The sequence below is a fragment of the Musca vetustissima genome, unplaced genomic scaffold (genome assembly GCF_032173495.1).
Source record: "Musca vetustissima isolate MV318-11 ecotype Yass unplaced genomic scaffold, APGP_CSIRO_Mvet_v1 utg41630, whole genome shotgun sequence".
Classification (NCBI taxonomy): domain Eukaryota; kingdom Metazoa; phylum Arthropoda; class Insecta; order Diptera; family Muscidae; genus Musca; species Musca vetustissima.
Genome location: NW_026875431.1, coordinates 123,039 through 137,634, shown reverse-complemented (window position 1 = coordinate 137,634; position 14,596 = coordinate 123,039). Strand labels below are relative to the sequence as shown.

Below are 14,596 nucleotides of genomic sequence, written 5' to 3'. Positions count from 1 at the left end.
ATGAGTTCTTATTGGTTAGCAAATCTCCCCACTAAAAATTATAAATATGGGTCAGTTTTTTCGGTTAGCCCCCATATAAGGGTACCCCCCAATTTTCTGTATTTTGGGGTTTTTTTATCGCATTTTTCGACCGAATTCGCTGAAATTTGGTACTATGAGTTCTTATTGGGTACCAAATTACTCCACTAAAAATTATAAATATAGGTCCATTTTTTCGCATAGACCCCATATAATATTACCCCCAAGTTTTGGTATTTTGGGGTTCTTGGGCGCGTTTTAAAACTGAATTCGCTGAAATATTGTACATTGGGTTATTATTGGGTACCAAATCACCCCACTAAAAATTATAAATATAGGTCCACTTTTTCTGGTAGTCCCCATATAACAGTACCCCCAAATTTTCGGTATTTTGGGGGTTCTGAACGTATTTTTCGACCGAATTGGCATTAATTGAGTATTTCGAGTTCTTATTGGTTAGCAAATCTCCATACCTTAAATTATAAATATAGGTCAATTTTTTCGCTTAGCCCCCAATAAGGGTACCCCCCCCAATATTCGGTATTTTGGGGTTCTTGAACTCCTATTTCAACTATATTTGCTGCAATTTGATATTTTGTAGTCGTATGTGGTAGTAAACCTCCCTCCCAAAAATTATTAATATTCGCCCCTTTCTGAGTCGATTTATGCATATCCGTCCGTCTGTCTGTCTGCCCATTTTAATTGTAAACAAAGTACAGATCGCATTTATGATCCGATTTGGATGAAAGTTGGCACAGGTCACTTATTTGGCCCAAGGACGAACCCTATTGAGATTAGGAAAAATCGGTTCAGATTTAGAGGTATATCTAAATATATATTTTCGTCCGATTTAAGGTAAATGGTGCACCAAAGTTCCTAAATATCTTTCGATTTGCACGAAATTTGACACAGCGTACTGTATTCAGCCTAGAATGATTTGTGCTAAGTTTCGTAATAATCGGTTCAGATTTAGATATAGCTCCCATATATATTTTCGTCCGATTTAATGTAACTGTTCGCTAAAGTCCACATATATCTTTCGATATGTACGAAATTTGGCATAACATACTGAATTGAGCTTAGAATGATGTCTGCCAAGTTTCGTTAAAATCGGTCCAGATTTAGATATAGCTCCCATATGTATTTTCGTCCGATTTAATGTAAATGGTGTACTAAAGTTCGATTTGCACGAAATTTGGCATACCATAATGAATTAGGTCTAGAATGATGTGTGTCAAGTTTCCTGATATAATTATAGAATTGAAGATACATAACTAAAATATTCGGTTCCAAATTGAGCTATATCGGTCATTATTTAGGCATATCCCCTCATATAATGATAATCCGAAATATTGGCTAATTCCTAGCTATGTAACGTTTTAAGCGTTGCACCTTAAATGGCAGTAGTTTGAGGATTTTTTACACATCTTCCACTGTACCATTCCTTATTAATATCGGTCCACTTTTGGAGCTTTCTGATTAAAAATTACTGAAATTTGTATTTGGTGCACATAATGGTTTACATAAATCGGTTTGTAGAATTGTCGGTATAAGTCCACTATTTGGTATGTTTCCCAAATTTCAGTACACCTATGGTGGAGGGCATACAAAGTTCGGCCCGGCCGAACTTACCGCTTTTTCACTTGTTATTTTTTAAAAAATCCACTCCTTATAATAGTTCCTAAAAAATATGTTTTTAAAAAATCCACGCCTTATAATAAAATGTATTTTTATTATTTTAAATTTTACTTCAACTTTGATACGAATTTTTTTTAGTAGCTTTAAAACATTTTTCTTTCATTACTTTAAAGACAGGCCTTCGCATGTTAAAATCATAAAATTATAAATTAGAAGTAGGTTTGAGTTAATTGCGCGCCTTTCATTTTAATAGCGATGAACATCATCGTTCGCTCAACATGAGACGAAAGCAAAAAACCCCCGAATTTAATTACTTTACCTACATTAGGGCCAAATAAAAAGTCCGACGTCTCCCACTGTTCGCATTTAAACAAATAAGCATTTGATAAATTTTTTTGTGTCTGTTTTGAAGTTTGTCTTTTGAACATTCATGTTGCAACTAAAAAACAAAAACAACAACAGCAACAAAAAAACCACAAAAAATATTATTAAGCAAATGTTGGTTGGTTGTCGTGTTGCTGAGAGAGTTAAACCGAGGTGTTTGGTTTGGTTTATCCGTTAGAGACAGTGTTGTCAAATGGTTGTATGAGAGAAAAAAACATAAAATATAATCTGTAAAGAAATGGCCATAGTCGGACGGGGCCTACTATATGATACGATGTAGCAGTTTGTGTTTGCTAGCAAATATACACACCGATTTATACCAACAGATTATGTATAAGAGCTATATGGAAATCTGGGCCGATTTTGGTGCATTATTTGCAGAAAATCGGATGGAACTTCATCGATTTCGCCAGAAATCCGATATGCCGGATAAAACACTCCAAAAACCAAACAAACAAATGACGGAATCACCATAGGTCATATTCATTGGAGGTCATATTGACAAATTTAAAATTGATCGCCCTTCAGGAACCCGGAAAGCCAAAATGAGCTTCTTCATGAAACATGGACCAATTTTTTTTATAATTTTTGGTACGAATATTTGTAGCCCAATGATAACCCAAACTACAAAATTACAACCTACTTACTTGCTTAGCTGGATTGTGACAGAACATTTGTTCCATATACCGAACATAAAAAAGATTTCCAGGCACGTCGGCCTTTTGCGCAGTTTTTCCAATTTGAAAGACCATGTTCAGCAATGTTATCTTCTACTTGATCTTTCCATCTAATTCGTGGCCTTCCCCTTCTGCGTGAACCATCAGCTAGTTTGCTTTTATATGCCTTTTGAGCTGGGGCATCTTCATGCATTCTTACAACATTGTCTAGCCAACGCAGTCCCTGCAGCTCCATACATCTGACTATGTCGATGTCCGAGAATAGCTGGTACAACCCATGGTTCATTCGGCGGCGACATTCACCGTCAACGCACATCGGTCCATAGATCGGAGAATTTTTCTCTGCCTCATCTGCTTGCGTAGGTACCCTTGCTTCCATATAACAGGTCCGAGAGGTCCTTTCCGACTTTAACTGCTGACCTTGTGACAGTTAAAGTTATCCTGCATAGCCGTAATAATTTTGCAGGAATTCCAAAAGTAGACATGGTTAAAAACACCTTTGAACGGATAGGGCTATCGAATGCGGTTTTATAGTCGACGAATGGGTATAATGTGATGATTTGTTTTTCGTACGTCTTTTCCAGGTCAATGATGGATTTGCCAGGCCTGAAGCCGCATTGGTATTGCCCAATTATGCCATTGGCTTCAGTCGTTCACACAGCATCCTGGATAGCACTTTATATGCGATGTCAAGCTGGCACATATCGTATTGTCTCCTTTTTTGTACACGACTCACAAGATGATAAGGTTCCAATCATTGGAAATACATTCCTTAAAATTGTACAAATCAGCTGCTGCATGCTTCTGGCCAGCATATGACCACCGGTCTTGAATAGTTCGGCACCTGCTACTTTACTATTCTTAATTAATTGCTATTCTGACCATATCTTGCCTAGGTGTTATTCAATCTATACCGTCATCTCTTATTGGTTCTGGGGTATCCTCTTCACCGCTCCTTCCAGATCCTCAGCACGCTGTCTGTATCTGTCACCAAGTTTCCTTCTTCATCTCTACAGGAGGATGTTCCTGCACCAAAGCCTTCGGTTTGGTGTTTTATCCGTTGGTAGAATTTACGGACTTCAATCTCGCTTTCGTCAAGCAGGTGGGTAAGTTGAGCGGAGTAGGCTTCTGCAACCTGTTGTGTTTGATCGCACCTTTGCTGTTACATTAAGACGAGTGCGAACCTTGGCCTTGTAGCATCCAGAGTTCGCATTCCGAATCGATATTCACTCCTCGTATCGATCCAACGTCTGTAACACTGGATGAATGCCTTCCGTCTATCACAACATGATCAATTTGATTTCTCGTTGTTTGATTGGGTGAAATTCGAGATGTTTGAATCTGGTGCTGCTAACTACCGTGTTTTTTTGCTGCCGCGAAGTCAATCAACCTCATGTCGTTGTCTGATGATTCTTCATGGAGGCTGAATTTCCCGATGGTGAGGCCATCGGGAAATTCAGCATGACAATATAATTTTATTATCATGGCCAGGGTAGCGGCCATGTGCTATTTCTAGTCGCTCGTAAAACATTTCTTTGGTCGGTTCATCTTGGTCTTCCGTCGGAGCATGGGCACATATCAACTCACTATTTCAACGGGTGATGAAAGTCGCTACCCCAGGTGACACCTCGGGGAGGTCAGTGCCAACAATAGAATGAAAGAGGGACCAAGATATGCCTGGGCTTTACCATGTTAAATATATTAATATCTCTATCGGGATTTCAAAAAACAGTCGGATGGACAAGCAAATGATCGTGGCTAAGTCGACATAGTATATAATTTACGTTTGGTCTCCTGAGAAACGCAATGACACATTTAATATACTCTGCACCTTATGGTGGAGGGCCCTGTAGGCCTATAGAATTTCTCTAAATAGAAGGACGTATGTGCGACATCTCTATGTAGTATAGATGTCAATGGTAGACCTTCAGTAGATCTTCTAATGATAGAGATTGTGCTATTGAGGACCCTTTATAGACCATCAATAGATAGAATGCTGCACATATACCCCCTATAGATAGAATGTCGTCTATATTCCATCTGCAAAAGTGTCGTATATTGACCTTCTGTATGTGGAAGGCCCCTCTCGAATAAAAGCCTTTTATATATAAAAGGTCTCATACTTATAGAAGATTGTATTTAAGACCTTTTGTGGATCTTCAATATATAGATGGCTTGCTATAAATAGAGGAGCCCGCTGTAGATATGGATTTTTAATAGATAAATGACCGTTTTTTGGCCCTGTATATTTAGTAGGCCATCTACAAGCCTTTTTAAGGACTGATGAAGGGCGTCTCTAGGCTTCCCATGTATAGATTTTACATATATGAGCTAATTTATAGAGATCCCCTATAAAAAAACGCCAAAGCCATTAAAAATCCTCTGCAACAGGCAACACTGTTGCCACTAGACAATAGACCCGACAAACTCCGCAACAAAACTGATAAAAAAAAACCGTTCATGCGGCGGCTGCTGCTGCTGCTGGGAAGAAGAGTTTTAAATGTGAAAGAGACAACAACCAACAACAACAATAAAAATAATAACAACAACACCATTCATGATAATAGCAAAACTCCCAACAACAACAAACGCAATCAGCCAACAAACAAACACTAAAACTTTATTCATAGCCAAAGAGTGGTGGCAACAGAGTAGCAACAACAACAACATCAGCTAATAGTTGGCTACTAACTTGGCTGGTTGACTGTTTTATTTGATTGCTGCTCTTCTAGAGCTGCTGCTGCTGTTGTTGTTGTTCATAGTGGTGGTAACAACAATAAAACGCGTTTTAATCAACATATCAGACAACAACAACAATACCACAATTGAAAATAAAGTTAATTTTTTCAAAATTTTCATCGGAGAGACAGTTGAAGTTTTGCTTTCCGACATGAATGACGTTCGTCGTCGGGAAATTTGTAATGAAAAATAGTTAAAGAAGACGAAGAAGTAGACGGGAAAAACTAACGTGTTGCAGTGAAAAGTCTATTTTGAAAAAAAAAAAATACATAAATAACAAACGAGATTAGAAGTGAAACAAAATTAAACGTTTTGTGGAAAGTCTGTTAGTTCGTTGTCGATGAGTGTGTGTGTGTTTCTTTAATTAGCAAAGAAAATTTTTGAGAAAATATATGTCACAGAGAATTGTGGTAGTTGTAGGATCTTGCAAAAAAAATAATAATTAAAAAAAACAAATTAAAATTTTGAAAAAAAATTAAATTTAAATTCCAAATTTACAGGGTGTCCTCAAAAAGGGAATGGAAGTTATTAAAAATTGATCCATATACATACCATTCGGCAATCCTTTCAATCGGACAAATATTGAGTATTCTGTGTACATTTCGACCGGCCGAAAATATATATGGGAGCTATATCGACATTTGAACCGATTTAAAAAAAAAACTTAACACACGTCATTCTGGACCCAATTTGCTCGGCTGTAACAAATTTCGTCGCAATCAGACAATATTTGGGAGTTTGGTGCACCATTTACCTGAAATCGGATAAAAATATATATTGGAGCTATATCGAAATATAGACCGATTTTAATGAAACTTAACACACATCATTCTAGCCTCAATTCGATACGCTTTGCCAAATTTCGTCCCAATTGGACAAAAATTGGGAGTTTGGTGCACCATTTACTTGAAATCGGGTGAAAATATGTATGGGAGCAATATCTAAATATGGACCAATTTCAACAAAACTAAACATACTTCATTATTGGCTCAATTCGATGGGCTATGCAACATTTTGTGTCAATCGGGCAAGCGATGCTTATTTAGTGCACAATTTTCCTGAAATCGGGCGAAAATATATATGGGAGCTATATCTAAATATGGATCGATTTCAACCAAACTTAATACATGTCATTCTAGCATCAATTAGATACGATATCACAAATTTCGTGACAATCGGATAAGCAGTGGGTATTTGGTGCATCATTTAGGTAAAATCGGATGAAAATATATATGGGAGCTATATATCAACCTGGAGCGATTCCAATAAAATTCAGCACACGTCATTATAGCCTCAATTTGGTTAGCTATACCAAATTTCGTGACAGTCGGATAAACGGTGGGTACTTGGTTCATCATTTTCCTCAAATCGGATGAGAATGAGAGCTATATCGAATTTCGTGACAATCAGAGAAAATTCGGGAGTTTGGTGCACCATTTAGATGAAATCGGATTAAAATATATATGGCGGCTACATATAAATCTGAACCGATTCCTATAAAATTTAACACAAGTAATTAAAGCCTCAATTCAGTAGGATATGCCGATTTTCGTGTTAACCAGACAAACTTTTTGAATTGGGGGCACCATTTACTTGAAATCGGACGAAAATATATATGGGAACTATATATAAATCTCAACTGATTTCAACAAAACTCAGCACACTTCATTCTAACCTCAATCCGGTAACCAGTAAAAAATTTCGTCTTACTCAGACAATTATCTGGAATCAATAGAAAAAATACGGGAGCTATATATAAATCTAAATCGATTCCAATAAAATTTAGCGCACATCATTCTAGCCTCAATATGGTAGGCTATGCCAAATTTTGTCGCACATTTCATTATTGTCTCAATTCGTTGGGTATGCAAAATTTCATGTCAATCAGACAAACGGACCATTTAACTGAAATCGGATGAAAATGTATATATGGGAGCTATATCTAAATATCAATGGATTTCAACAAATGTTTATACACGACATTGTATAATCAATTTAGAACGATGTGCAAAATTTCGTCTCAATCGGACAAATATTGGACTTTGATTCGGATGTTGGAAAAGGATTCGTCCTTGGGCCTAATAAATGAACTGTACCAAATTGTACAAAGACAAAATACACGGTACGACAGTGTGGTGTAGCAAATCAATAGCTCTCGACTCCTGTTTGGTCCTCCTCGACAAAAGCTCACAATGTTGCAATACGCTAGATCCCGGTACAAGGACTCAGATTCAAAAACTGTGGTAAAATATAATTTCCATCTTCAGAAGCCGATTAGTCTGGAAGTGAAATAATTGATCCAAATTGCATCTATTGTAACATATCCCTAACAACAATCCGGTTCATTGCACATGTTCACTTATGAGTATGATCAACTAGTCGCTGTGTTAGTCAAAAGAGAAGTCACAATTTCGCAAGCCCAAAATATTTCTTCACTTGATATATTAACAATTTATGGTTATTCAAATTTCGTTCGTCCCATTTTTAAAGATTTCAATGTTTTTTGAGTTCACGAAATTCCCATCTTAAATGATCACTTCATCACATCTAGAGTTGGGTCGTTACCGAAACAGCGTGGTTCAAAGGAACTATTCTGCACTAGATACGGTTATTTCGTTAGTTCATCTAGTTCCTTTTGCTCCAATCGTTCATTTTTTGCCCTCGTTCACCTAGTTCTTTTTTTGGATCGTTCTACATTTTCCCGAACATGGGCCGTTGTATGTGATGTATATCAGTTGACGATTGAACTTAAAAGGACTAATGAACTAAATACTAAGGTTATTAGTACATTTTGCGGAGTAAAACGAAGATCGAACCTCTTCAGGAAAAAGAATCCTTAACTGTATTCCAAATACGAATTTAGTGGAAATATCAACTAAGTGGATTCCTATCCGCTGGTACCTCATTCACAAATTTTTTTCATTGTGCTGATTACTGATTCGTATAATCAAATAGTTGTGAGCTTCACAGAGTCTCCTCTGGCACAATCTTGATGTCTTAATAACTTAACGTCACTCAAAATCAGTTTATACTTTTTAAAAATATTTTCGACGACAACGATCTCATTTCGGTGTTAACGAAGTTCATCATCTTAGGTGATGAGTTCACGAACGAACTAGTACAGATAAAAGTATTTCGTCAATGAAACTAACGGTTCTTTCGGTTCATCTAGTTTATATTTGCTATCTTTCATCTAGTGGTTTTTGTTTTTTGATCCAATCGTTCATCTAGATCTTCCCGAACATATCGAATATGGCTCGATATGCTGAATTAATTGATGTGTCGCAATGAACGATTGAACTAAATGTAATGGAACTAAATGAATGACCCAGTTCCGTTTGTGGAGCGAACGCTTGGTTTGCTGTAGCCTGTCCTAGGTGCCATAGGGGTGCCATCTATCGTTGCTTAGAAATAAATGCTTTCTTAATTTATTGTACATTGGTTGGGGTCCTTGATTATGTCAGTGTTGCCATTTTCCACTGGGTGGCGCAATGTCCTGCAATATCTACGTCTTTTAATTTTCATGTGTTGAAACCGAGTTTAGGTATTAGAATGTCAATTGGCTTTAGATGCATTTTATCTAATAGAGTGTGTAAGCTATAGCCTATTCTATGTGATGGAGCTGACATCTAATCATGGTATGACAGGACATCTATCGTTGCATAGAAATAAATACTTCCCTAAATTATTGCACAGTGGTTTGTATCCTTGCTTAGTTTGTGTTGTCATTTTCCTCTGGGTGGCGCAAGCTCTTGTAATTTCTATGTTTTAGTTGTCTTCATGTGCTGTAGTTGGTGCAGAGGATAGTTATATTAGGGGCTTTGTGTGCATCTCATCTTCAGGGGTATGTAAGCCTCTTTTAACCAATATACGAAAATAAATTTTTGAAATAATTATCCTCTTCCGCTGGAGTTAAAGTTCAGGACCTGCTGGTTTGTATCCATCACTTCGATCTGTAGCTTGAATACAATTTCAGGGACCTAAAGGACGAAACCATACTTATATCTAAATTGATTCTGCTTGTGTGGTGGATACGTCGATCGACATAGGATCAATAGGTATTATACCAAACCATCTTATTTCGAGGCAGGATCATAAATGTTATTTACAAAGGACACCCTGTATATTCGTGAAAAAATGTCCTGGTTTACATTATGCAATTTTAATTGTCTCAATCCTGTTGTCTCTTTCCTAAATATCGAGAATTGCCACAATTGTAATTGCATAATGTAAATCAGGACTACTTTATTATCGCAAAGAAAAATAATAAAAAGTGTTCCCATTTATTTGTAATAAATATGGCAATCCTCTTTATTTTATTCAAAATTTCATTAGCTGAAAAAAAAACAAATTTACAAAATTTTATTGCGACATTTAGTGAAATTAAACCAAAAATTAAAAAAAATATTTGAGAAAATATATGAATAAGTGTTATAAAAAACTATCCGCTACCTTAATATAAACACGACCTCTCACCAACTGCATTCGACCACTCAATTGGAAAAATTAGCAGCATGGAGATTTCATCAAAGGAAATGGTAAATATTCGCAAATATCTATACCAAATAATATTGAATAATCTGGGTATCAAAATCCGAATCACTTCGATGTGAAACATCGGTTTAATATCGAACATTGGAGGACCTTTATGTGGGGACCTACACACGCGTGATTTTTCTGAAGAATATCCACAAAAGGCGTGGATTTTTTAAATAATATTTTTCAAGATTCAGAACAGTCGTGGATTTTTTAAATAATATTTTTCAAGGTGCAGAACAGACGTGGATTTAAAAAAAATTTTCAAGGTGCAGAACAGACGTAGATTAAAAAAAAAATTCCAGAGCTGTAAGAGGGTGGATTAGAAAAAAAATATTTTTCAAGGTGCAGAACAGACGTGAATTTAAAAAAAAATATTTTTCCAAAGCTGTAAGAGGCGTGGATTAAAAAAAATTCCAAGGGCTATAAGAGGCGTGGATTTTTTAAAGAATATTTTTTCAAGGGCTATAAGAGGCGTGGATTTTTTAAAGAATATTTTTTCAAGGGCTATAAGAGGCGTGGATTTTTTAAAGAATATTTTTTCAAGGGCTATAAGAGGCGTGGATTTTTTAAAGAATATTTTTTCAAGGGCTATAAGAGGCGTGGATTTTTTAAAGAATATTTTTTCAAGGGCTATAAGAGGCGTGGATTTTTTAAAGAATATTTTTTCAAGGGCTATAAGAGGCGTGGATTTTTTAAAGAATATTTTTTCAAGGGCTATAAGAGGCGTGGATTTTTTAAAGAATATTTTTTCAAGGGCTATAAGAGGCGTGGATTTTTTAAAGAATATTTTTTCAAGGGCTATAAGAGGCGTGGATTTTTTAAAGAATATTTTTTCAAGCGCTATAAGAGGCGTGGATTTTTTAAAGAATATTTTTTCAAGCGCTATAAGAGGCGTGGATTTTTTAAAGAATATTTTTTCAAGGGCTATAAGAGGCGTGGATTTTTTAAAGAATATTTTTTCAAGGGCTATAAGAGGCGTGGATTCTTTAAAGAATATTTTTTCAAGGGCTATAAGAGGCGCGGATTTTTTAAAGAATATTTTTTCAAGGATATAAGGAATATTTTTTCAAGGATATAAGGAATATTTTTTCAAGGCACAGAACAGGCGTGCATTTTTAAACAAAATTTATTCAAGGGCTATAAGCGGCGTGGATTTTTTAAAGAATATTTTTTCGAGGTTCATAAAAGGCGTGAATTTTTTAAAGAAAAAAAATCAAATTTTTTCCTCGTTATTAAAAATTCAATCATTAAAGAAGAAAGTATTTCTACATATTTTTTCAAAATGCCCCAACTGGAGGACAATTATTGCTAGCTATCCTGCAAGTTTCACACACATACATATGTATACAACATGTATTTATTTATTTAATTTGCCAGTAATTGCACTCGTTCAACAAGTGCACCAATTTAAGTTTCTATATTTTTTCCGAATGGTGACAATTTTTTCTCCCGCTGCCAACTAGTCGGTCTTCGGTAGCATCGCTTCAATCAATTATTTACTCAACCAATACCGTTCGATGAGTGGCCAAGTTTTCTGTTTAGTTTTCAATGTCGTCGTCATTGTCGCTCCAATGGGCTCAAATTAGTTGTTCGTTGTAGTTGTTGGCCATTATCGACGACAATGTTTTGATCCACATACCAACATTGAGGCAAACAGGCAGCAGCTGCACCGCCACCAGTTCTCATAATGTCTTTATGGCCGATTTATACCAGCAAACAGCAGTTGGCCAGATGATCCCGATCAAAGTCAAGAGACTGTCTTGTCTGTCAGTCATTGAGTCTGCCTTGTGACTGGTTTCAGTTTTCCTTTTTCTTTGGAGAGAGGATTTTTTTTTTGTTTTGAAAATCGGCCACTGCAGACGAAGTGAATGTCACCATACGAACATTAAATCAGCCTGTGTTCCGCTTATCCCACCTAGGCCGGTGTGGCCAATATATAAGTGGTCCATTGTAACGGGGGATTCCGCTAATGGTGTTTAGGCATTGTTTTGTTGGCGTTCGTCTTCTTCTACTTCTTCGTCTTCTTATCCATTATGAGAGAGTCATTTGCCTCTTGGTTAACATGTTTATTAGCGTGTGTTTCAAAAATGAGGCGTGGATTTGTTAAAGAATATTTTTCAAGGGCCAACTGAGGCGTGGATTTATTAAAGAATATTTTTCAAGGGCCAACTGAGGCGTGGATTTATTAAAGAATATTTTTCAAGGGCCAACTGAGGCGGGGCGTTATTAAAGAATATTTTTCAAGGGCCAACTGAGGCGTGGATTTATTAAAGAATATTTTTCAAGGGCCAACTGAGGCGTGGATTTATTAAAGAATATTTTTCAAGGGCCAACTGAGGCGTGGATTTATTAAAGAATATTTTTCAAGGGCCAACTGAGGCGTGGATTTATTAAAGAATATTTTTCAAGGGCCAACTGAGGCGTGGATTTATTAAAGAATATTTTTCAAGGGCCAACTGAGGCGTGGATTTATTAAAGAATATTTTTCAAGGGCCAACTGAGGCGTGGATTTATTAAAGAATATTTTTCAAGGGCCAACTGAGGCGTGGATTTATTAAAGAATATTTTTCAAGGGCCAACTGAGGCGTGGATTTATTAAAGAATATTTTTCAAGGGCCAACTGAGGCGTGGATTTATTAAAGAATATTTTTCAAGGGCCAACTGAGGCGTGGATTTATTAAAGAATATTTTTCAAGGGCCAACTGAGGCGTGGATTTATTAAAGAATATTTTTCAAGGGCCAACTGAGGCGTGGATTTATTAAAGAATATTTTTCAAGGGCCAACTGAGGCGTGGATTTATTAAAGAATATTTTTCAAGGGCCAACTGAGGCGTGGATTTATTAAAGAATATTTTTCAAGGGCCAACTGAGGCGTGGATTTATTAAAGAATATTTTTCAAGGGCCAACTGAGGCGTGGATTTATTAAAGAATATTTTTCAAGGGCCAACTGAGGCGTGGATTTATTAAAGAATATTTTTCAAGGGCCAACTGAGGCGTGGATTTATTAAAGAATATTTTTCAAGGGCCAACTGAGGCGTGGATTTATTAAAGAATATTTTTCAAGGGCCAACTGAGGCGTGGATTTATTAAAGAATATTTTTCAAGGGCCAACTGAGGCGTGGATTTATTAAAGAATATTTTTCAAGGGCCAACTGAGGCGTGGATTTATTAAAGAATATTTTTCAAGGGCCAACTGAGGCGTGGATTTATTAAAGAATATTTTTCAAGGGCCAACTGAGGCGTGGATTTATTAAAGAATATTTTTCAAGGGCCAACTGAGGCGTGGATTTATTAAAGAATATTTTTCAAGGGCCAACTGAGGCGTGGATTTATTAAAGAATATTTTTCAAGGGCCAACTGAGGCGTGGATTTATTAAAGAATATTTTTCAAGGGCCAACTGAGGCGTGGATTTATTAAAGAATATTTTTCAAGGGCCAACTGAGGCGTGGATTTATTAAAGAATATTTTTCAAGGGCCAACTGAGGCGTGGATTTATTAAAGAATATTTTTCAAGGGCCAACTGAGGCGTGGATTTATTAAAGAATATTTTTCAAGGGCCAACTGAGGCGTGGATTTATTAAAGAATATTTTTCAAGGGCCAACTGAGGCGTGGATTTATTAAAGAATATTTTTCAAGGGCCAACTGAGGCGTGGATTTATTAAAGAATATTTTTCAAGGGCCAACTGAGGCGTGGATTTATTAAAGAATATTTTTCAAGGGCCAACTGAGGCGTGGATTTATTAAAGAATATTTTTCAAGGGCCAACTGAGGCGTGGATTTATTAAAGAATATTTTTCAAGGGCCAACTGAGGCGTGGATTTATTAAAGAATATTTTTCAAGGGCCAACTGAGGCGTGGATTTATTAAAGAATATTTTTCAAGGGCCAACTGAGGCGTGGATTTATTAAAGAATATTTTTCAAGGGCCAACTGAGGCGTGGATTTATTAAAGAATATTTTTCAAGGGCCAACTGAGGCGTGGATTTATTAAAGAATATTTTTCAAGGGCCAACTGAGGCGTGGATTTATTAAAGAATATTTTTCAAGGGCCAACTGAGGCGTGGATTTATTAAAGAATATTTTTCAAGGGCCAACTGAGGCGTGGATTTATTAAAGAATATTTTTCAAGGGCCAACTGAGGCGTGGATTTATTAAAGAATATTTTTCAAGGGCCAACTGAGGCGTGGATTTATTAAAGAATATTTTTCAAGGGCCAACTGAGGCGTGGATTTATTAAAGAATATTTTTCAAGGGCCAACTGAGGCGTGGATTTATTAAAGAATATTTTTCAAGGGCCAACTGAGGCGTGGATTTATTAAAGAATATTTTTCAAGGGCCAACTGAGGCGTGGATTTATTAAAGAATATTTTTCAAGGGCCAACTGAGGCGTGGATTTATTAAAGAATATTTTTCAAGGGCCAACTGAGGCGTGGATTTATTAAAGAATATTTTTCAAGGGCCAACTGAGGCGTGGATTTATTAAAGAATATTTTTCAAGGGCCAACTGAGGCGTGGATTTATTAAAGAATATTTTTCAAGGGCCAACTGAGGCGTGGATTTATTAAAGAATATTTTTCAAGGGCCAACTGAGGCAAGGGC

General features: G+C 36.4%; 1 protein-coding gene across 2 annotated transcripts in view; it reads left to right on the top strand.

Moving 5' to 3' along the window:
• LOC133337927 (villin-like protein quail) overlaps positions 1-14,596 on the top strand; it is a 51,343-nt gene that overhangs the window by 25,252 nt on the left and 11,495 nt on the right. The window contains exon 1 of one of the 2 annotated variants that reach the window (XM_061546129.1): positions 9,965-9,994. The exons of the other annotated variant lie outside the window; for it this stretch is intronic. Within the exon in view, the coding sequence (XP_061402113.1) occupies positions 9,971-9,994 (24 nt within the window). The 5' untranslated portion in view covers positions 9,965-9,970. Of the gene's footprint in view, positions 1-9,964; positions 9,995-14,596 lie in introns of those variants that run through there. 2 annotated transcript variants of the gene reach the window in all.